The sequence below is a fragment of the Prionailurus bengalensis genome, chromosome E2 (assembly GCF_016509475.1).
Source record: "Prionailurus bengalensis isolate Pbe53 chromosome E2, Fcat_Pben_1.1_paternal_pri, whole genome shotgun sequence".
NCBI lineage: Eukaryota > Metazoa > Chordata > Mammalia > Carnivora > Felidae > Prionailurus > Prionailurus bengalensis.
Window position 1 is genome coordinate 7,795,153 of NC_057352.1, and position 22,722 is coordinate 7,817,874.

At 52.5% G+C, this 22,722-nt stretch overlaps 3 protein-coding genes and 3 non-coding genes across 11 annotated transcripts; 5 read left to right on the top strand and 1 right to left on the bottom strand.

The window, feature by feature from the left end:
* Positions 1–200: 200 nt before the first annotated feature.
* On the bottom strand, positions 201–8,572 carry LOC122493806. 2 transcript variants are annotated; one of them, XM_043598412.1, is made up of 6 exons: positions 8,397–8,572; positions 8,085–8,133; positions 7,414–7,614; positions 1,669–1,815; positions 1,134–1,262; positions 201–951 (listed from the first exon to the last, which is right to left on the bottom strand). In XM_043598412.1, exons 3-6 carry the CDS (start codon positions 7,607–7,609, stop codon positions 749–751), a joined length of 675 nt encoding a protein of 224 aa, XP_043454347.1. In that variant the 5' UTR covers positions 7,610–7,614; positions 8,085–8,133; positions 8,397–8,572; the 3' UTR covers positions 201–748. The 2 variants fall into 2 exon arrangements, with proteins under 2 accessions (XP_043454347.1, XP_043454346.1); XM_043598411.1 differs by lacking the exons at positions 8,085–8,133; positions 8,397–8,572 and having other exon boundaries at positions 7,414–8,074.
* A 1,365-nt stretch (positions 8,573–9,937) lies between these two features.
* On the top strand, positions 9,938–16,329 carry LOC122493804. Of its 2 annotated transcripts, XR_006300043.1 has the most exons (7): positions 9,938–11,066; positions 11,481–11,758; positions 12,320–12,466; positions 14,123–14,254; positions 14,551–14,678; positions 15,564–15,706; positions 16,097–16,329. XR_006300043.1 is itself a non-coding variant. In XM_043598405.1 (5 exons), exons 1-5 carry the CDS (start codon positions 10,189–10,191, stop codon positions 14,616–14,618), a joined length of 1,503 nt encoding a protein of 500 aa, XP_043454340.1. In that variant the 5' UTR covers positions 9,938–10,188; the 3' UTR covers positions 14,619–14,795. The 2 variants fall into 2 exon arrangements, 1 of the variants encoding a protein (XP_043454340.1); XM_043598405.1 differs by lacking the exons at positions 15,564–15,706; positions 16,097–16,329 and having other exon boundaries at positions 14,551–14,795.
* A 725-nt stretch (positions 16,330–17,054) lies between these two features.
* Positions 17,055–22,234, top strand: LOC122493805 (Friend virus susceptibility protein 1-like). Of its 4 annotated transcripts, none has more exons than XM_043598408.1 (3): positions 17,055–17,140; positions 20,427–20,469; positions 20,840–22,234. In XM_043598408.1, exon 3 carries the CDS (start codon positions 20,902–20,904, stop codon positions 21,775–21,777), a length of 876 nt encoding a protein of 291 aa, XP_043454343.1. In that variant the 5' UTR covers positions 17,055–17,140; positions 20,427–20,469; positions 20,840–20,901; the 3' UTR covers positions 21,778–22,234. The 4 variants fall into 4 exon arrangements, with proteins under 4 accessions (XP_043454343.1, XP_043454341.1, XP_043454344.1 ...); XM_043598406.1 differs by lacking the exon at positions 17,055–17,140 and adding an exon at positions 17,151–18,362; XM_043598409.1 differs by lacking the exon at positions 17,055–17,140 and adding an exon at positions 17,152–18,716.
* LOC122495300 lies at positions 18,737–18,827 on the top strand. Its single transcript, XR_006300378.1, has one exon. It is a non-coding gene; the product is annotated as a small nucleolar RNA SNORD88 (small nucleolar RNA).
* Positions 20,248–20,342, top strand: LOC122495301. Its single transcript, XR_006300379.1, has one exon. It is a non-coding gene; the product is annotated as a small nucleolar RNA SNORD88 (small nucleolar RNA).
* Positions 20,682–20,772, top strand: LOC122495299. Its single transcript, XR_006300377.1, has one exon. It is a non-coding gene; the product is annotated as a small nucleolar RNA SNORD88 (small nucleolar RNA).
* Positions 22,235–22,722: the final 488 nt, after the last annotated feature.

A 22,722-nucleotide genomic window follows, 5' to 3' on the forward strand; every position in this document is an offset into this window, starting at 1 on the left:
TCCTCTCAGTCTGTCGCCAGGAAGCTTATGAGCTGGGGGAAAGGAAGGAGTAAAGACAGGTGTAGACAAACCAGCACAGAGAGGCTCAGACCCTAAAGGGCCAGGCAGGGACTCAAGACCGGTTCGCACGCCGGTTCACACACGCTGGACCCGACCCTGCCCTGGGGAGAGAGGACGCCACGGAGGGTCACACGTGGAGGTTGTGAGGCACCCAGGTTTTATTGTGGCAGAGAAGTCCGGAAGTGGGGGGGGGAGGGGAATGTGGTTGCAGGCCACGCCTTTCTGGGGAGGGGCCTGTTCCGCAGAAGGGCGGAGCTACATCCAGAGGCGGTGAGCGTTGTGACCGGCCCGGGGTCCGGACTGAGTATCCAGGGGCGGGGCTCCCCCTCTGAGGGGTAGGTGTCGAGACCGTGGAGTGCAACTTCGGGGCGTGGCCTAAGAGGGCCAACCATCCAGGGGCGGGCCCTAGCTAGGCCCAGGGGCGGGGCCACACCAGCCGGTTGCGCAGCACGCCGCGCACAGAACTGGAGGGGGCGGTGTCGCGCTGTAGGAGGGAAGGCAGGTTGAGGACTCCGTGGGCTGGAACAGAGCCGAAAGGGGAAACCCTAAGCTCGAGGGGTGGGGGTTTGTCGCCTGTCCTCAGAAGGCACGGCCTGTTCTTTGGCAGCGGGGCCACGACGGAGGGGGCGGGCCCGGTATGTTGGCTGCGGTTACCGGTCAGTTTCCTGCGAAGCTCGGGTGCAACTGTTTAGAGAGGCTCGAGGGGGCGCCCCTCGGGGGTGAGTGCACTGGACAGGTCCCTGCTGAGCTTGCGGTCCGCGTCGGACTGCAGTTCGGACGCGTGTCTCCGAGCGTTCTGCTGCGAGACCCACCGACGGCAGCTCAGACGCCGCTCCATGAAGGGCGAACTTCTGCCCCACATGCCCAAGTGGTTTAAGTAGTTCAGCACTCCTGGGGGCCGGGGGCTGGTGAGCGGCTGAACTCCGAGCCCCGCCGCAGGCCCCGCGCCACCCCTCGAGGCGGCCTCCCCTCCGGTCCGCCCTTATCCGGCCCCAGGCCCTGCCCGGAGTTCTCTCCCGGGCCCCGACCCCTGCCCTACCGAGGCACCCTTTCTCCCGAGGTCCCGCCCTCACCGGCCAACAGCATCAAGGCGCCGGCGCCCCAGCACAGGTAGGTGGTCACCAGGTAGGATACCTGTGGCCTCGGGAGTAGCGTCTCACAGTTGACTACAAAGAGCGTCAGACTGAGAACGATCAGGAACCCTGCACTGGGGTGGGGCCGGAGAGACGGACACAAAGACTGGACAGGAACCCCAGGATACCCCCATAAAGAGAAGAGAGACAGAGACAGCCTCTCCCCTCCCACCCTCCGTGACAAGCAGGTGTGTGTGCATACACAGGCACACAAACTCCTGTGCAGACACAAAGACACCCGGAGAGAAGCAGAAAGAAAAAGAGGGAAGCAGGAAGGAGAGACAGATGCCCCCGACCCTCACCCCGACTGAGAAATTTAAAAATAGAGCTGAAAGAGTGGGGCAGAGATCCCAAGAGACGTTCAAAGACAGAGTCAGCAGGACAGAAATCTTGAGATTCACCTCTCCAAAGCCAAAAAGAGAGTCCTGGGGCAAGACACTGGGGGTATCTTCCCTCCCCCCAGGCCGACACTTACCAGTGCTGAAGCTGAGAAAACTGAAGACAAGGTCGATCTTAGTAAGGCGTCGGAAGACTGGCCGGAAGGAGAGGCACATGAAGGGGAGGAGGATGAGACACAGGGTCAGGGCCAGCATCATGAAGCCCATGCTCATATGGATGAGAACTGGAGGGAGAGGAAATGCTGCAGAATCATCCCCAGATGCTCTCCAAGGTCACCCTCCAAATTCACCCTACCGACAGCCCATGGGCAGCCCAACAGACACCCCCAAAGTTTGGCTGTAGACAACCTCAACATCACCCCACTTCCACCACCAAAGTCCCTTCTAAGAAATCCTAAAATCTTTCTCTCAGAGTCACCCCCAGGCACCTGTAAAGTCAAAATCATCCCCAATGATACCCTCAAAGTTATCCCAATCACCCCCACCTACTCCAAAGTCCACCCTCGTAATCAACCCCACCCATACTTCCAAGGTGACCCCACAGATGACCCTTAAGCCATCCCCAATCACATCCTCAAAGTCACCCCACAGAATCATCTCAATCTTTTCTAGAGTCATCCCCACAGACACCTCCAAAGTCATCCCACTCATACTCCCAGAAGGCATCCCACAGCATCTCACAGTAATGCCCTCAGTATCACACCCAGACACCCCCAATAGCACCCTCAAAATTGTCCAAGACCCTTGAGTTCCCCTAGTCTCCAAAGACACCCTGCTTCTGCTCAGGCGTCTCCCATTCACATCCCAAGGTCCTCTAGTGATCCCATTTTTACACCCAGAACCTCCCCCCATTATCACCCCCATTCACACCAAAGAGCCCTCCCACAGACATTCTCCAAATCACCCACCTCGATCCCCAGAGCGTACACACTCTGATGTACACACAAGAAAAACTTCCAGATACTTGAAAACCACAGAACCACACTCAGTTTCAGTGAATATTTATCCAATGTACATTTCAGAACAAGAGTTTTGGCTGCTTCTGAGAATTACATCTCTTTTTAGCCCTTCTCTACATTGCCTACTTTTGAACAGTGCAAGACTGTCTCAGCCAAATGAGCTAAGACTCCATCCGCTTTGTTTCTGGCAAACTGCGTATCTCTAACACATAATCAGAAAGCAAAAGCTGGGACATATATACAGAATAGCAATAGTGCTCTGGGGATCAATCACATAATCCTGGTTGAGGGATTCTCATGACATACCCTGCTTTCTGGGGGCCACCAAAATAGTCATATGACTCCACCTGAGTCAATCACAGTGCCCCATACCCCAGACCATGGTGATTGGCCCAAAGATGGGCATATGACCAAAATCAACCAGTCAAGCTCTGCCCTGGGACTTTCTCTGACTGAAGCTGCCAAGAGCTCTCGTTCCTCTAGTCAGGAGGTTTATGAGCTTGGAGCTTCCTGGCCTTGGACCTAGCCTCATGGGGGATAGGAGATCTGATAGGGTAAAACTAAGAAAGGAAAGCAGACGAGAGGAGAAAGAGAGTTGAGATGACATTCAAGTCCCTGGCTCTTGTCAACCCAGAGATGAGCCCACTTTGTGGTTTGGTCAGAAGTAGACATTTGTGGCTTACCTCTCCGACTCACCCTCCTGCCTATTCCCCTCTCAGCCCCAGTTATAAGCTAATCAGTGCATTGCATCCCTCTGGCCGCTATACTTGGTTTGAGGTGCTCATGTGACCCAGCCACACAAGACTTTTGCAGGAACGTTTTGTGTTCTTTTTCTTGCCAGGCTTGAGCCCACATTGTTAGCAGTTCTGCCAGCTGTTTGTCTTCTCTCAGATCCATTGCCCATGCTTCCCTATTCTGTGTTGCAAAGACTACATTTCCCAACCTCCTTTGATCACTGGCTTATCAGTACGTTTGGCTAATGGGAGGCATTGGCAGAAGACTGGCTCTGGAAGACGAGAACAACCCAGTGTATTTATTTCCCTCCCCCCAACCCCCACCTCAGCTGGTGTCTTTAGCAGTAGATTCATTTTTTTTCTGTGATTCTAGCCACCTCTAAGAAAATAGCACTACGAGTCTATGCCTTCCGGATGGCTCCAGCTTCCAGGCTCTGGTAATACCACCTCTTTTCTTTGTTCTTCTGGGCTAAAGGGTGTAGCAGCTTCTTGAGTTGCTAATGTCTGCTTTGCCTCACCATTACCTACTCAGCTTCTCAGCTATTCTGTTACCCATGAAATCAATCCCCTATATTTACTACCCTCTAAAGCACCTAGAATGATTTATTTTCCTAACTGGATCCTGACTTGCCACTAGGGGGAGCCTTGAGAAGGAAGCCAATCCAAGTAGCCAAGAAACAGACAGTAATGTGTCTGATACTATCACTTGGACTCTTGAATTCAGCCATGCCTGAAAGCATTCCTACTCCCACTCTTTTTCATTTAGGTGAGACCGTAAGTTCCTTCACTCAAGCTACTTCACGTTAGAGCTTCTGTTACTTGTGATCCAAAGACTCCTGACTAATTCAAATCACTTCCATAAGTTGGCAAGGAGTGCAGGATTCAATACTGCCTACATACCACCCACTAAAATCACAAACTCTAACACACACACACACACACACACACACACACAACCAGAATTGAATGTTCATCAACAATCTAGAGGGAGAAGGACTCCTCAAGCTGAGAAGCAATTGGTAAAGTCACAGAGGCAAAGCTGGATAAATAAGAACATAAAAATTCTAAATGTCTACACCCTAACAAAAGACCCTCATAACCTGTATGTTGTGTCTTTATGCCAACCATAAACCATTGTACATTCTGAGCATTCAGTAAATGCTGTTTTACTTTTAAAAAGAGAACTATAATACTGCCTTGTGTGCTTTTTAAGTGATAAACATACACAGTATATACAGAGACATGCTTCTGTGTGTGTGTATATGTTTATATGGTCATACCGTTTAAGAATAGCCATTTTCTCATATGTGTAGAAAATATAACTGGAGGAACACATAAGAGCTTAAAAATGGCTTAGTAGCAGGGCCCTGGGTGGCTCAGTAGATTAAGTGACCGACTTTGTCTCAGATCATGACCTCGAGGTTCCTCTGTTCAAGCTCTGTGTCAGGGTCTGTGCTGACAGCTTGGAGCCTGGAGCCTGCTTCGGATTATGTGTCTCCCTCTCTCTCTCCTCCCCTCCCCTGCTCACACTCTGTCATTCTCTCTCTCTAAATAAGCGTTTAAAAAAAATTTTTTTAATGGCTTAGTAGCATCAGTCACCCCCCAGGAAGGGGAATGGGTGGGATGGGAGACAGAAATGTAAGGGAGACTCTTGCACTTGTTAAAGTGCTGACCCATATAAATATATTCCTCGTTCAAATAAAATAAAAGTAACTTAAATCTTAAAAGAAAGAAAAAATTTTAAATCACACAAAGTTAACATTTAGGAACAAATGGGAAATGTAATGAACATTCACCTCTCTTTTTTTGTCTTCCCAGCACCTTTGGAAACCAGTCCACGTTTGGGGAATTTTCCCCAATGTATGCATCCACACTTTCCAGTAAGGAAACCAGCCTCGCCTAAGGCGAAGACCTCGGCACGTGACCAGGATCCACCAATAAAGAAGAGCCACGCTAGACTTGGAATTCACAGCCAGAGGTAGGCATGGACTCTCTTCTGGTAGGTGTGGCCACTGCTACCTCCAGAGTCCCAGGGCATCCGAGAAAGAGGTTCTCCAGTGGAGTCCAGGTCTAGAGAGCAAGCTGTAGTATGAATGCCCAGCCAGCCAGTCCTCCAGGGAATTTTTTGGGCATGTTCCCCATCACTTGGCCCCTGGCCTCTGGCCACACAGAGATTCTTCAAATTCCCGCAACATTGTTTATAAATCCATTTCCTGCTTACACCAGGTTTAATTGGCTTCTGTTGCTTGTCATGAGAATCCTGACATATCAAAGCCTTACAAAGTCTCCTCAGCCCTTTAGAAACCCTGCTATTCCACCCTTGGGCGTCTACCCCAGGATAATTTTGCTCCATTAATGTATCATAAATATGGAAGAAAGTTGTCCACCCAGCATCCATTCCCATTCTTCTGACAACAGCAACTTGACTTTGTTCAGAGGAACTCTGTGCCCACCCTCTGTCCTTGTGCTTTCAGACAGAAATGACCCCTCCATTGACTCTTAAGAAAAGCGTGTGATCCAGACCCAGCCAATCGCAGCATGACATCTTCCTGTTCAGTGCGGGTGCGGGAGGAGGGAGAATCCCAGGGAAGTAAATCTGATCCCATCAGAGCTCATCCTGAGATCTTTGCTTGAGGGCTACAGAAGACAACTTGCTCTCTTTTCCCCACGGTCGTTCACAGAAAGGACAGAATCTGGGTGCTGCTGATGCCCCATTACCACAGCTTGCCTGAGGGCCCCACACAGAGGAAGCCTTCATAGACAGATTTCTTAATGACAGGCTTTGAGCACCTGGATTCAGCAGTACCTGAACTCGATAGATCTATGCCTCTGGACTTTACCATAACTTGAAACCATGTTTGTCTTGCTTACACCAACTTGAGTTTGGAAGGTATACAAGAAAGAGATATTGAAAATAAATAAATAAGATTAATACCACACAGTGTTCTGGAAGTTTCATAAACTTATTTGAGATCTGAAGCGAAGATAGGTGCATTGGCTGAAAAACGAATTCCCTAGGAGAATAATAGCCCACCCTGGTGTAGCACTTAATATGTGCCAGGCGCTGTTCTAATTCCCCTACATGTTTTAACTTGCTAATTCTTCCAACAGCCCGTGAATAGGGATTACTACCACTACCATTTTAGAAATGAGGAAACTGAGGCACAGAGAGGTGAGAGAATGTGCCTAAGATCACCCAACGACCAAAGGGTTGAGCCAGGATCCAAACCCAGGCACTCTGGCTCCAGGTTCTGGACTGCCTCCTGTTGCAATGCTCAAAAGCACTGGAAACACACACAGAGACATAAGATAAAGCAAAATGTTTCCGAAGGAGCTGGAAATTTCCTTTTTTAAAAAAAAAACATCTTTTTAAAGGAACTATTGGGGCCCCTGGGTGGCGCAGTCGGTTAAGCGTCCGACTTCAGCCAGGTCAGGATCTCGCGGTCCGTGAGTGCGAGCCCCGCGTCAGGCTCTGGGCTGATGGCTCAGAGCCTGAAGCCTGTTTCCGATTCTGTGTCTCCTTCTCTCTCTGCCCCTCCCCCATTCATGTTCTGTCTCTCTCTGTCTCAAAAATAAATAAAAAACGTTGAAAAAAAAAATTAAAGGAACTATTTTCGGGGCATCTGGGTGGCTCAGTGGTTGAGTGTCTGACTTCAGCTCAGGTCATGTTCTCGTGGTTTGTGAGTTTGAGCCCCACATCAGGTTCGCTGCTGTTAGCACGGAGCCCACTTCGGATCCTCTGTCCCCCACGCTCTCTCTGCCCCTCCCCCACTTGCGCTCCCTCTCTCAAAAGTAAACAATACGTTTAAAAAAACCTATTTTAAAAAGCGAGGGAGAAAACGATGGTGACTTTAACATCTAATCGTGAGGCAGATTGGTTTCCGGTGAATTGTAATGCTCTTCCCATGAGCTGTGACAGTCCTGTTTCCCTGTCTCCTCAAAAGCCATGTATAACTCCAAGAGACTTCTCCACAAGTCCCTTCAGAGAATCTCCAGAGACCCTCCTGAGAATTCTAAACATTTATCCCCAAGAACATGCAAAGAACTTCCCCCAGAGATTCCCGCCCCTGATAATTTCCCAAGATGCCCCACTTCGAGTGCCCCGTAGTCTGTCCAGCCTCCTACTGACCGGTGACTTGGCCCAGGCTGACACACTTGTACTTCCTGCAGTCTGTCCAGAAGCCCAGGTAGCCAGTGTAAGAGCCCTGCAAGTACGCCAGACGTCCATCCACCACGCTGAGCATCATCAGGGCTGCGAGGATGCTGAAGACCAGAGACCAGCCCCGCAGGATGAACTTGCGGTCCTCCTCCCAGGAAGAGACCATGTCCGCTGGGAAAAAGTAGAGTTCCTCGGGTCCACATCCACCTGCACCACCCTGCTGCAGCCTAGTCTCCACCTCCACCCAGACCCCAATCCCAACCTCATCCCCATCTCTGATCCCAAATGCACCCTCACTCCCATCTCTAACCTTGACGTCCAGCCCAGCCTTCACCCACAACCCCATTCGGAGCCCAAACCTATGTGTTTTGTCTCCACCCCCATCCTCCAGTCCCTGTTCCCCAAACCCCAGCTCCATCTCTGCCCTTGACCTCGACCGCTTCTCTAGACCCCTGTCACAAATCCCCATCCGGGACACGGACAACTGCGACGTGGGTTCCACAGTGTGCTCATGAGGCCAAGACCCATGGTGCCAGCAGAACAAAATGCCAGTGGCGTGCCCTGCATTCACCAAGCCCCCTGTGATCCTACCAGACTTCCCAACCGGCAGGGAAATCCCGTCCCTCCCACTACTCACTTACCTCCAGCCACACGAGACTTCACAGGGTTCCTCTCACACCGCGAGCTTTCCTACCTCAGCAATTCAAGAAGCGGTCCAGGCTGCCCCTTCTGCCTGGGGCACCCTTCTCCCACCTGTGCCCAGACTGCCTTGGCCACCCTTTAGATCTCACCTCCCACGTCACTCCACCCACATCTCCCATCCTGAGCCCCCCAGCCCAGCCCAACTTCAGTTCTTGGCAAGGTCGCCCACCAAATGCTCCCTTATCAGTGCAACACGCAAGTCTCCTTCACTGGCATCCCTTATCTCACTACTTTTTCCCTGCCCATCTTACCGAACAGACCCCCTTGAAGGTAGAGAACAGATCTCTTCTTTTTCCCACTGCACCTCCATCACCTGGTACAGAGCCTTTGCTGGTTGTTAAAGTAAAAAGGTAACAATTGAGGGGCACCTGGGTGACTCGGTTGGGTAAGCGTCCCACTCTTTTTTTTTTGTAATTTTTTATGTGAATGTTTATTATTTTTGAAGGAGACAGAGAGACAGAGCATGAGCAGGGGAGGAGCACAAAGGGAGACAGAATCCAAAGTGGGTTCCAGGCTCTGAGCTGTAAGCACAGAGTCCGACGCGGGGCTCAAACTCACAAAGCAGGAGATCGTGACCTGAACCGAAGTCGGACGCTTAACCGACCGAACCACCCAGGCGCCCCAAGCATCCCACCCTTGATTTCAGCTCAGGTCATGATCACTTTCGTGGGTTCAAGCCCCACATCAGGCTCAGCGCTGCTGGTGCGGAGCCCGCTTGGGATTCTCTCTCTCTCCCTCTCTCTCCTGCCCCTCCCCCTCCTCAAAAATGAAAATAAATCAACATTTTTTAAAATGGTAACGATTGAATGCATGGGTGTAGGAACTGGTAGACACATCCATGGTTATCTACGTATAGTAATTCCTTCCTGTCCTGTAGCATCTCTCAATTCTTTCAATTTGGATTTCAGAGAAGGTAGGGTCTAGGACTCAGGCACGAGCTTTGGAGGATGGAGAAAGTGTCTTTGAGAGTCAAAACCAGTATCTGTGAAGTGCAAAAAATTCAACAGGTTTCTATTACAATGGGTTCTCGATGCTTTTACACTTCGTCTTTATGACAATCCTGTGAATTATCATTATCTCCTTTGACAGTTGAGGGAGTTAGATGGATATTTGTGGAATTAAAGACATAAAAGTTTGCGGGTTTCCTTTTTTCTTTTTTCTTTTCTTTTCCTTTCTTTCTTTTTTATTTGTTTGCTTGTTTGTTTGTTTCTCAAAAGTCTACCACACGAGCCAAAAGAAAGGATGGAGAGAACGCAAGCCTGGATTGGAGGTCTTTGGGGATTGGAGGTCTTTGAGGTCAGAGAATAGGTCCCTGAGGTCTCAGGAAAAGGTGAAGAAAGACAGAGACAGTGGAGAGAGATACTGAACTTGAAAAGGGAATAAAAGGAGGAAATCAATTCAGGAAAGGCCCCGGGAGTGGGGTGGGGTAGGGGCAGGTAGAAGGAGGGAATTATAAATTCAGATCTCAGGCCTTCCAGAAACCGTAAGAACTGATCTCAGAAATGCTGGTGCCCCAGTGCTGGTTCAGCCCTGCCCAACCCTGGCCCTATTCTGGCCCCTCTCTGACCCTGCGCTTTCTCTACCCTGATCATTCTCTCCCCCTCTCCCCCACCTTTGCCCAGTCCTGACATCTCTCAGACCCAGCCATGACCTCTTCTTGACCCAATCCTGACCCTGCCCATACCTCACATGGAACCCACTCTGACCCAGCCCCAGCCCCCATGTCACTCACACAGGGTAGAGCATGAGTCCATGGCCAATGTCCCAACTGCCTGGAATCTCTCCAACTGTCATGGAACCTCCCCCCCCCCAACCCCAGATGCAGGCCAGACTGAAGCCCTGAGGCCTGCCTGTGGACAGCAGGAGAGACCAGAGAACACAGAAGAAGGGTCAGAGAGATCCAAACCGCCAAGGGCCAAGCCTGAACCTGGGAGGGAGACCAACAGACTTCCAGGTGGCCATGGAGGTGCCTGGAAAGAGGGGCTAAAAGCAGTTGGTGACTGTTTAGTGCATCTGGGGACTGGTCTTACGCTGCATCCCCACATGTCCCAGAGGCCCCAGTCTGGACCCCAGAGCACCCAGCCAGGTTTCCTTCCAGGAGCTCCCAGTAATACTCAAAATGAGACCGAAGTCTCTCCACCAATTACTTACAGGCCCCAGGTCAGAATCCAAGACTCTCAGCCCATTATCAACAGTGGCCGGGTCAGCATCCAAGAGCCCCTGCCCATTATCCATAATCGCCGGGTCAGCATCCAAGAGCCCCCGCTCATTATCCATAATCGCCGGACCAGCATCCAAGGGCCCCCACCCATTATCAACAGTCACCGGGTCAGCATCCAAGAACCCTTGTCCATTATCCACAATCGTCGGGTCAGCATCCAAGACCCTCCACTAGTCCACAGTCGCTGGGCCAGTATCCAAGATGCGCCACCCATTATCAACAGTTGCTGGGTCAGTACTGAGGACACGCCATCCACTGTGAGCGGTCATCGGCTCAGTATCCAAGATACACCATCAGTTATCTACACTCACCGTTTGAAGACCCAAGATGTTCCACCAATTCTCCAAACTTGCCACTTCAGCATCCAAAACTCTCTATTACTTCCTCACGTCTCCCTGAACAATGTAGAGTCCCTTAACTACAATAGTAGTCAAGTCCGTAGCCAAGACCACCTTCCAACAAGTCAGAGTCCTTGTTTGAGTACTCAATGCCTCACATTGCCAATCCGGGCTAAAGTCGATGTCCCCCCTTCAATTACTCACAGCCCCACGGCCAGTGTCAAAAGCACTGATTCAATCATCTGGACCACCCAGGAGAGTTTCAAAGACTCTATGGACAGCTCCCTATACAACCCAAGTGCTCTAGACAACAATATCCAGAGCATACGATCAAGCAGATCTGCTGAGATGGATTCTGGCGGGTGAGAGGCAGGGGTCCAGGCAGTGGGCCAGGTTCTGGGCTAGGATTCTGGGGGAGGGGCAGTAGTCAAAGGTCAGCGACCAGAAGCAAAGCCAGTCTACTGGCAACTAGAGGTTAGACCCAAGTGAGGCTGACCCTGGGTAGGGCATAACATAAAGGCTGGACCTGTAATTCAACCTAGGAACTGAACTTGGGGGTGGCAGGGTCTGGAAGTTAGATCTGGAGGCAAGGGAGCCTAGAGGCTAAACATCTAGAGGCAGGACCTGAAGGATACAGGCCAGGGAGAATGGACGTAGAGAAGATAGTCTGAAGGCTACACTGGGTGGGTCATGGTCTGGTCTGGCAGTTGGACTGGGGTGGCTGGGCTGGGTGGCTGGACTCAGTGCTGACCCTGGTGGTGGGCGATCTGCTACAGGTGTCAGAGAAGGAGTAAATGCAGCTATTCACAGCTGCCCATGGGCTGGCGGCTGCTGCATGGAGCCAAGAAGATCAGCCGTCAGGTGAGCCTGGCACTGAGCCTGGCTGGCATGGTGATCATCGGTCTCATCACCCTGGGCCAGCCCTGGATCCACTTCCACGTTCCATTGACACCCCCTGGGGATCCTGATGGCCCCTCGACCATCCCCATCAACACCATCTTCTTTGTGCAGTGCCCTGACATCTCCTGCCTTCATGAGTACGACCAGAATGCTTGTAAGGCCTGCCCTATACTCACCCTTCCTGGGACTCATCTCTCTTCTTTGTCCCAGGGACCCTTCTCTGCCCTCTCTAGGATGGTCTTCACTGCCCAGGGTTAGTCTTCCCTTCTCTGGGCTAGTTCTCACTACCCCCGGATAGTCATCCCTTCCTCCAGATGGTCCTCATTGCCCCAGGATCATCCCCATTGCCCTATGCTCACCTTCAATTACATGATACCCATCCCCACAGTCCTCTTAACCCTAGGATCTTACACATTATCCTGAGACTTTTTCACCCCAAGGAATCTTTCCTCATCACACAGAACTGGTTCCTCAATTCCCACTCTTCTTCTCACTGCCCAAGACACTGTTCTCACTGACCCAGAGGTGTGCCCTCAATGCTAAAGACATCTGCCTTAATATCCCTTCTCTACAGCCCAATTTCAATTTTCTTAAAATGAGAAAGAAAAATTTGCAAGGGAGAGGGTTCAGGAATACTCCCAGCCTCATGGGGGACCCTGTCCCCCCATGCTCAGTCGGAGGGCCTCTTGGTGTTCTGATTTTCTTCCTTCCCCAGACTTGTTGGACTTTGCCTGGGCCTTTCTCATCCTCGCCAGTATTGCCGGCTTCTGCCTCTGCATCATGCTCATAAACATCGTCTTCTTCACCAGCTCCAACTTACCTGTGCTGGACTTCTCCAACGTCATCATCAGCATCCTGACAGGCATGGCAGAGAGATTTATCCCTCAGGAACCAAGGCGAGGAGTACCTTGCCCAGTGCCCATGATGATATCCAACCCCTTCCCCACCACATTCCAACACCATCCTCATCCTCACATACATTGCCCATCCCAGTTCTATCTCCCTCCAAATCTCTGATCAATCCCAATAAAAAATATGAACTTCCTACAACACAACCTCATCTCCAGCCCCAATACCAGCCTCCAGTTCACCTGCCACCTCTCCACATCCCCACCCCCCGTTCCCATTTTATCTCTTTCCCATCTCCAAACCATCCCCACTACCATCCCCAACCCCTTTCCAAATCTCAGCACTCATTCCAAATCCAACCCAACTCTATCACCTGTGAACCTCACTTTCAAACTCAACCAAAACCCGTCCCCCACCTCACCCTCTGTCCTCACCAAACTTCAACCTCTACCCAATACCCATTTCCAGTTCTGACCCAGCCCAAATCCTTTCTCCCCCCCACCCCCTGCCCCCTGTCCCCGGCTCTGTGATTTTGTTCAAGTTACTTAATCTTTCTGAGCCTACAGTTTTCTGTAGGGTGGGGGTGAAATTTCCTATCACGTGGAGATGTAGTGAGGATTGGATTAGAAAATGTTGGCACCTGATGGAGCTATTTAACCTTGCACAATTCCTTACCATGATAATCCTTCCACTTGACCCAAATGTCTCAAAATTGATATGCTAATTCTAATTGATTAGAATTAGTCTAGTTTTCAATTTGCATGGCCAAATCACACTTTTTAGAAAAGGAGCTGGGTTGGCACATTAATTTGGAAATGAAGGATATTACGTTCCTATCATTTGTAATGATTGACCACAGCTTTTAGTTTTATCAGGAAAACATTTTTGGACAATGATAGCAAAGTCAAGAGTAGGAAACATTCAACTTCCTATTTCCTTGTTTGCAAATAGTATTTATCCAATTTGTCTGGTAGCTCTTGCCAATTGTTTACATATAAGGTACAAAGGGTAGAAAACACCTCAGTTTTATGTCATCTAATATAAGACATTTTTCTAAAAAAAAAAAATCTGCTCAGTCTTTTTAATTAAATGAGAAACACCCTTATATTATTTTTCAACAACATAAAGAAAAAATGACCCAGGTCTTCACTACCTGAATTTTTTTTAAGTTGAAATATGCAGAATGAGTGGGTTCCTAGTCTACTTCTTCAGAAGCCCAAAATTAAAGACCCAATACAATCATCATCATCATCATCATCATCATCATCATCATCTCAATTCTTGTGGGCTCACTGTGTGCCAGGAATTGTGCCAATCTCAACAACTCCTCACGACAGCCCAAGGAGATGAGTCCTATGATTATGCCCATTTTACATATGAAGGAAGTGAGGCTCAGAGAGACGAGTAGTTACCCTAAGGTGGGAGGGAGAGGCAGGACAAGAGCTCTGTTCTGGTTGGCCGCAAAGCCTATGGTTTTAGACACAACCCAATGGTCCCAATGTGCTCTACCATGACATTATCAAGAGCCTGTTTTCCTGCCTGCGCACAGAGGTACAGGGAGGCAAAAGAAACTGGGAGAATATTGAGCAAGAGCCAGGCAGCCATACAACTATGGGCAGGGGTCTGCACACACCTGATGCCCAGCTTCCTAACATCTGTACTCATGCAGGGGCCAGCATGATACTGGGTATCCTGTTCTACCTGATGCAGGCCCATGAGTACCTGCAGGAAGGCATGACCTACACTCTGGGGCTCAGCTTCTACCTGGCGTGGACTGGCATCTTTCTCTTCCTGATGAGTGGTCTGGGCTGGGCTGGGGTTGGGCTTGGGCATGGGTCTTCAGGGATACGGATAGGGACTGGGTGGGACAGAGTTTGGGATGAGGATGGGTTGTGGACAGGGCTGGACAAGCTGGGATTGAGGTGTGAGAGGAGGGTGGGGTTGGGCATAGGGCTGGATGAGGGGATGGGGTTGGGTTTGGGTTGGGAAATGGATTGGGGACAGGGTAGGGGTGTGATTGGGCTTGGGAAAAGAATCAGGATCTGGAGTAGGCTATGAATGCTGCACCTCACCCCCTCTGCTCTCTTCCTTCTTCAGGTTTCCTTTCCTATCTGAACTACATGAACTTCTGGTCCATCCTGGCGCTCCAGGCCATCTGGACTTGATGGCGCTCCGGGACACAGGAATGACCCCACCGCTGGCCTGCTCCCACAGCTCCCTGCCAAGCACTTGACAACCCTACTCTCTAGTCCCCCACCCCCACTGAGAGTCTTGCCCTTTTCGGTCCCCTCTTAATCTCCCCACTCAGATTAATAATTTAAATAATCTGTACCTTTTGCCCAGAATATTCTCTTAGCTCAGTACCTTCTAAGTGTTCTGTGGAAATGCCAACTCTCACGGGGGCCATCCCTTGGGCCCTCTGGGGTAGAGGGACAGATGAGGGAAGCGATTCAGAGGAAAGAGAGGCAAGGCACAAGGTCAACAAAGAGGCTGTGCCAATGGTTCCTGGCATACATACAAATGGTGTCAATATTTGTTGAATAGCTGATTCTCTCCAAGCCCTTAGGGCTTCATCTTTTACTTCCCAGACCCCCAATAATGTGCCCCTCCTGAGGTAAATTCTCCCTGCACCCACACCTCACCTCCTGCCCTTACCAGCAGCCCCTGTCATCACTTCCTCTTTCTTCTCGCCAAACTCCTCCAACACAGGGCTGTTCTTTTTAAAAATTGTCTATCTGTCTATCTATCTATCCATCCATTTTTAAGGCTGTTCCATGTAGCATATTTTTGCTATCAGAGTCATTTGTTGAACAGGGCACGGTTGAAACTCAAGTACAAATTTATCTCACTACCTGGGTCCCCCTACAGGCCCTTGACCTGGGGGGTCCCCTCTACCTCCCTTTCACACAGTGGTTAAGCTGGAAGGGTTGAGTCTAGGCTCTGCCACCTACTAGCTCCGTGACCTGTGTCCAGGCATTGACCCGTCTGGGTCTCAGTTTCCTCATCTGTATAATGGGGGTAATGATAGTACTTCAATCTAGAGTTTAACATAACACCTAGTTTGTGCTCTTTAAGGGTTGCTAAAATAATCCGCTTCTCTCCCACAAAAGGCTCTCAAATTTGTTCATCTTTAATGAAAATAAGCTGCAACTATATGCCAGAGACTGGATCTATAGCAGTGATCAAACTAGACACACATCCTTGTTTTTATGGCTTCACATTTCCGCGGGGAGGCGAAACAGATATGTTAGGGGTAAGTGCCATGAGGAAAAACAAAGGAGGGGAATAGAGATGGGTCTGGGAAGGGGCAGGGGCTCTATGCCAAGGTAATATCTGAGCAGAGACATGATTGAAGAGAGGAGAGCCATGGGGATAGGTTGGGGGAAAGGATTCCCGGCAGAGGGAACAGCAAAAGTTCTGAGGTACAAACGTCTTTGGCAGGTTCCAGAAAGATTAGGGAAGCCAATTACTAGTGTACCCTGAGCAAGGGAGAGGGAGACAGGGACAGAGGGGGAACAGGGGCTAGGTCCCTCCGGGCCTTGTGGGCCACAGTGAAGACTTTGCTTTTTACTCTGGGTGAGGCAAAAGCCAGTGAAGAAAGGTCTCCTTTTCTTCATATAAGGATATGTTCCTTTTACATCAGACTATAAGCTTCGTGGGAGGTGTCTCCTCACCGGAAGAAGACGACCCAAATGACCAGCTAAACAATGTGTGTTCCGCTCACAGAAGGGAATATTTGGCCCCCGTTTAAGGAGTGAGGTCACTCTGTACTGATCCGGGGGAGACTATTTAGGGGACAAACTGGAATGAAAAAAAAAAATCGCTACCCATAACATGTGTGCGTATACAGCCATAAAATAAAAAGTCCACACCACACTGTTGACAGTGGCGACTCTGGTGAGTGGGTTTGAAGTAGAGGAGTTTCCTTTTTTATCTCTGAAAAGAATGTTTCCAATCAAGTCAGCTGAAAGACACTCCTTCGAGCTTGAACCCTCCCTACCAAGAATCCAAGCCCCCAGGTCTTAAACCATCTAAACTGGGGGGTGGAGGGAGCACTTCCGGCCCTCACACAGCCCAGGAGTCCTGGCCCCCATCCTCCTCCTCCCTTAGATCCAGAAGCCCAGCCTTTCGCCCCGGCGTCCTGGCACCGACCTCTCCTCTTGCGGCGCGGAACGAGCCTCTCAGTCTGCGCCACGCTAGCGCTACCCCAGAACGTCCCCCGTCGATCTCCGCACTGGCCCCGCCTCCCATTCCTGCCTGCGGACTCAGTCTGGGTCGGCCCCGCCCCTTCCAGCCAAAGCTCGCGCCACTGCCGCGCTGGCAATTCCAGGAGCCTCCCTTTCTGGCTCTGTCCCGGCTCGGGGTCCTTCCCCTTTGCCGCCCGCCTTTGGTGCTGTCCTCAGAGTTGCCTGACGCTTGTGAGAGGACAACGGGCGCTGATAGTCCCCTGCTTTTCTTTCTCCGCCTCTAGGAACAACATTGTATCGTCTGTTCAGGAAGATTTTTGGAGGGAACAGGCATTATTCGCTTCCCCAAGCACCAAAGCTGGATTTCCGGCCCCGGCGCGTGTGTTGGACGCCTCGGGGCGGAGCCCGGGCAGGGGCTTGTGGCGGGCCTTACGAGCGGCGCGCACTATAAAGCGGGACGCGAGGTCGCCCGCGCACGCTTTGAAGAGAGTGAGGGTCGGGTGAGCTGTCTTTGTCTTATGGCTCTTTTCCGTCTGCGCGGCCGGGCGTTGGGGTCTGGGTCGCTCCTGTCGTGAGGTGCCCGGGGCTGCGGCGGGGCGGCCACGTCGTCGCGTGGAAGGGGTCAGGCCCTTGTGAGACCCCAGCGCGCGCTCCGAGGCGAGCCTGGGGATCTTGGCGGGGTGGGCAGTGGCGTCCGAAGAGGCTGGCGGCCCTTTAGGGGCCCTCAGGGTGGGGAGGAGTCCTGCCCCCGGAGCGAATGAGGGTTTTCAAGGCCAGCGCTCCTTGGCCCCGCAGCCGGGCTGCGCCATTTCTGTTTCCCACGTCGCAGAATTCCGCCATTTTGTCCGTTTTTCTTGGGGGCGGGAGCGGGGGGGGGAGCGCGTGTGACCCTGAGTTTTTCTTGCTGAGGTTTTCCACTTCTGTGCTGGCTGCATGAGCTTCCCTTAGGAAGTCGCTGTTTTTTTCCATTCCACGTGGCTGGCATTTTATGCAACCTGCAGTAAAGATATGGGGGAGGTAGAGGCAGGATCTCAGTGTTTACCAAGAGCTAAAGGGAGTGTGGAGTCTCTAGATGAATTACGGGGTTTCTGAGAGCCACATGGGTGCGGTCTTAGGAGACAGCAAGTGGGGCCTTCAGCCTCAGGAATCTTTCGGACACGGTCCCTCCAAATACCAGAGTTTTGTATTCACCCCATGCACGAGTTTCGGGAAACGTTACTTCTGAGCTAATTGGTCCTTAATTCAGGTCTTGGACATCCGTTTCCCCATCGCCGAGGAAGCCCGGCCCCGGGGCAGCTAGCTGATTTTCTATGTCCCCACCAAGACCCAGCAAAAATCCTCCCTGAGTTTCTCACTTCAGGCAGCCACCTGAAAATCTGTCGAACTTCATCCCAAGTGTTGCCCTGTCACAAGTGGAAGGATTTGGTTTTTTTCCTCCCATCACTGGCGCGCCCTCTTTTCGCCATTTTCCAATGTATTCCTTTCTCATCCCCCTTTTTTTTTTACTTGTTAAAATCCTCACACGTGCGGGGAAATACACATAAGTTTAACATTTTGCCATGCTTGCTTTATTTCTGCCTGGTGTTCTGAAAGCACGTTTTTAATTTCATCAGAAATAATGGGGTCTCCTGTGTGCTTTGTGTCTGTGGTTCCTGAGCCCTCTCCAAAATGTCTTCCTCCGGTCTGTTCCAAAATGGTTGCAGAAAAGGGTCTCTGCTCATCGTGAGTGCTGCTTCTATGTTAGGGTTGGGGTTTTTTCCCCCCTAGGATAGCTCCCTCCTTCTGCCACCCCGGTAGGTTCTTCACGGGATTTGCACCTTAGCAGCTTTCACTGTCAAGGGTTAGTAGCAGGTGTAGCCAGTGCCAAAAGTCTGTAAAATTAGGCAAGGGGAGGTAGACGCTGGGTTTTCTCCATGTAGGGGGTTTGACGACGGTCCCCTTGTGGACCGGTGACACTGGGGAGGTGGGGTCGCCTGGGGTCTGCACAGGAAGAATTGTGGACTTTGATACCCTCCTGGTGGATTTTGTGCTTCCCAGGCTCTAAGTGTAGTTAGTTGGGCCTCTCTGTTCCTGAAGGTGAGTGGCCGTGGGGACCTGGGCTCCCGTGATGTCCGGCACTGGGCTCTGATCACCCCTGAGGACTCTGTGCACCATGGGACCTTTGACACCTGGGGATCTGAGGAGCCCTGGTTTTGAGGTCTCTGGACCCTCCCAGACTGTTCTCCACCCTTACCAAGTCCTTCCTGTGTTGCACATGTGTCTTCAAGCAGAGGGACAGGCCACTAACATCCCCTCTCGGTGACAACTCTTGCTTCCGCCCGCCCCCCCTCATCTAAAATAACCTTACCTTCATTTGGGATGACTTCACATCAGATAGCTCTGGGACCTAATTTATGTGCCAGCATTTGTGCTGGAGATTTACATGCAAATCCCTGTTCATTTATAGCAGTGGAAATCCAGCCAGAATTGGGCCGGGTCCAAATCCCAGCTCTGCTGTTCGTGGGCTCAGAGAGCTGGTCTCCTGAGCCTCAGTTTCTATATCTGTAGAGCAGGCGCAGCACAGCCAGCAGCATATGGGCCCGAATCCTCTGCACGGTTGGGGGTGGGTGGTGGTGATACTTCCTACCTAGAGGTAAGGGTTGGACAAGATGGAGAATACACGGATTGTGGCAGGAAAAACTGAACGTGTATTTGGGTTTCAAGGAAACGGACCAATTAAAGCTGATTTTCAAAGTCAGCAGAAGAAAACAAGCTGTCAGCACTTCTCACTGTTCACACTGAGGGGTTTGTAGATTGAACTTGGACAGCCGTCCTTGGATGGATACACTGATACAGTTAGTAAAGTTACCCTCCACTTTACACACTAACCATTGTTTAAAGTGACCCTTTATCTAGAGAATGTTGCAAAGAGCCCAGGCATAAAATGGGCACGGGACCTGTTGTCTGAAAAGAAGCCAGTGTTCTCTGGTCTGGGGCGATTTGTCCCTGGTCCTTGGATGTCGGGAGTGGACAGAACGATGGCCGTGGTGCAGTAGGATGCAGGCATGTTCTCTGGGAGAGCTCAGGGGTGTCCGCTCTCGCTGGCTGGCACTTTGGGGGGAGAAGCTCCTTTCCATGATTGGGGGGGGGGTGCTCAGTCTGAGGGGCTGTGTTCTTCGCCTGAGGCGTCCTCTGCGGAGCTCTGAATGTTTGCTGCAGCGGAGAGGGCGTTTCCGGGAAGATGGGGTAGGAAGTTGCCGTTTGTGGAGGGACGTGTGAGGGGAGAGCAGAGCTGGAGGCTCTGGGAGGCAGCTAGGGAAGACAGACCTGGGGTGCAGGCTGAGCAGGTGTGGGGGTGTCTTCAGTGGGGCACTGCTTTGAGCTGGGCGGGGTGGGGGTTGGTGGCGCCGAAGTCAGTTGTGGCCGATCGTACAAGGTGACGGCCAAGGATAAGCCACAGTGAGGCTTGGTCAAGGGGCATCAAAAGACGTGTGATCAGGGCTTCTTGGCACCCCAGTGGCCGGGTATTGTGGTCAGTTGTCCTGCCTGGGTGAGCTCTCGTCTGTCCTCCCCCTTAGGACTGGAGCCAAGTGTCTCTGTGACCTGAGTGAGGAGGGCAAGGGCACCAGGGCCCCCATGATGTCCAGCACTGGGCTCTGACCTCCCTTGAGGACATGGTGCCCCCCCCCGCGACCTTTGACACCCAGGGGGTCTGAGGGGCCCCACTCTGGGGACAGAGGGCTGGGGGCCGTGGTTGCCTGTGTCCTGCTGACTAGCTCTTCCCCTCCGGCTCCTTCCTGTCTGCAGGTGGTTCCTCCAGAGTCAAACAGCGCCGCTGTCCCTGACCTTGGTAAGAACAGAAGAGGCTCCTTACTGGACGTACCATAGCAATAAAATCTATTGTGAAATATGTAGATTATGGTAATAATACAAAAGCAAATGCTGAGTGGTTGCCCAGAGCTGGGCCCCGTGCTAAGCACTGGATGAAGTGTGGGGCGGTGAGGGAGAGGACACAGGAGAGATTGCAGCGACCCTGTCAGCGCTCCTGAAGGGGCTGGCTTGGGACCCCCATGATGTCTAGCACTGGGCTCTGACCTCCCCTGAGGACATGGTGCCCCCCGGGACCTTTGACACCCGGGGATCTGAGGGGTCCCAGTGGGGGGGAGGTGCTGGGGGGTGTGGCTCTTTTCCCACCTGACGGCCTCTCCCCTTCCCTGAAGCTCCTGCCCAGCAGCACCCCTCCTGGCTTCCTGCTGCTCCTTGGCAGGGGACAGCCATCGTCATGGCCGAGCGAGCACTGGCCCCCACCCAGATGGGGCGGGGGGACCGTTACTACACGTACACCGAGCTCCTGGCCATCTCGCGGCGCTTCAAGCAGAACCCCAACGAGCTCATGATCACCTGGATCCTGCGAGTGTATGACCAGGGGGGCCCCGCCCTGTCCCTGAACTCTGGAGAGCTGGCGCTTCTGGGTGACCTGACCGGCGATGCCATCTTCAACTACCACTGCAAGACGCTGCGGGGTGGCTGCCAGACACTGCTCACCTGGCTGCTGCTGGCCTGGCGCCAGCGCTGGGAGTCCTTCCTGCACTTTGAGGCCACCGAGCTCCCCTTCCGCCCCTGGACCACCATGGAGGAGGGCATCCAGCTGGTGCGCGAGCTGGGCATGCTCGACTGGATCTACCGCGAGCCGCCCTCACCCCCCGCGCCCGAGCAGGGGCCCTGGCCGGCGCCCGAGGACGTGCCCTTCACGCAGGGCCTCCAGCGGCGCCTGCTGACGGCCGCGCCCTCCGAGCTGCGGCTCTCGCTGGTCAGCCTGCTGGTCAAGGGCATGACGGTGCTGGAGGCGGTGATGGAGATCCAGACCATCGCCGACGTGGGCCTGCTGTGGCGCCAGAGCCAGCCGGGCCGCGCCAAGCTCATGTTGGGGCCCAACCCGACGCGCAAGGACCTCACGGGCTGGCTGCTGAGCCATGGCGTCCCCAAGGAGAGGGTGGACAAGCAGCCCACCAAGGTCCTCCTGGAGCTCTACATCAAGGAGGCCAAGCGCAGCCGCGGCCACCCTGCCTATGTGCTGGGGGACGAGCAGCCCCCACCTCCCCCCTACTCAGACCAGGCCTGTGGGGAGGAGCCGCCCGCACCCGTGCGCCATGACTAGGCCCCCCCCGGGCACGGTCTCCCCGCTGCTACTCTGCGGGGTGGGGTGGTGCTGGGTTCCAGGAGAGACAGAGTCCATGCCTCCTGAGCACCCCCAGGGGGGACTGAGGGGTGGTCCGTTTGCCCTTCTCCGGACTCCCGGGCCTCTCTGAGTGCTTGAGGTGCCCTGGCACCCTATCGGTGTCACCAGCCAGAGTGGTGGAGGGAAGCGAGCCGGCCAGTAGCCCTTAGGTGCCTGTGCTCCCATCCCCAGGGGCACATCCCATTACATTTCAGTCTGTTACACTTCAGGCCCATTGGCATGGTGGGTGGGCACCCCCACCGGCCCCCAAAGCACTACAGGCCAAGTGGGATCTCCGCACAGCCCACAACTTGAAAGCACCTTGAAGTTTGTACCCTTTTTCTTAAGCTATTTTTAAATGCAATGTTTTTACCTAATAATTTAAGCATGTACAACACTTTGGTTTTCCGGGTGCTTCTTTCTGGCTTGGAATGATTTTCTCTTGAGTGTGTGTGCGTGTGCGCATGCAATGCCTGCCTTCTAAAGCGGACTTTTGCTGTTGGCTCACCTGGAGAGGGGGCAGTCAGTCCTCTCTGCTTTCTAGCTGGATGTGTGGCGTCTGGGCCGTGTCTGTCACACCTGGGTTGAAAGTGTTGGGGCCAAGAATCACAGCTCTGTGGGGACAGACCACCCAGATGGTCAGCACTAGGCACAAGGGCGCTCATTGAATGTGCGTGTCGCTGTGTCTGGGCTGTCCTAACAGGGTTTGTGTTGTGGTCCTGGTGTGAGATTGCATCCGGAACCCTCTCGGGGCAAGGGCAGGGGTCGCGCAGAGGAGCCCCCATCTTTCCACAGGCCATCTCAGTATGCTGAAGGCTGGGCTCCTGTCATCCTGCTGGAGCCACTTAACAAAGAACCTGCAAGTTCTTTGAGTCAATGTAAGCA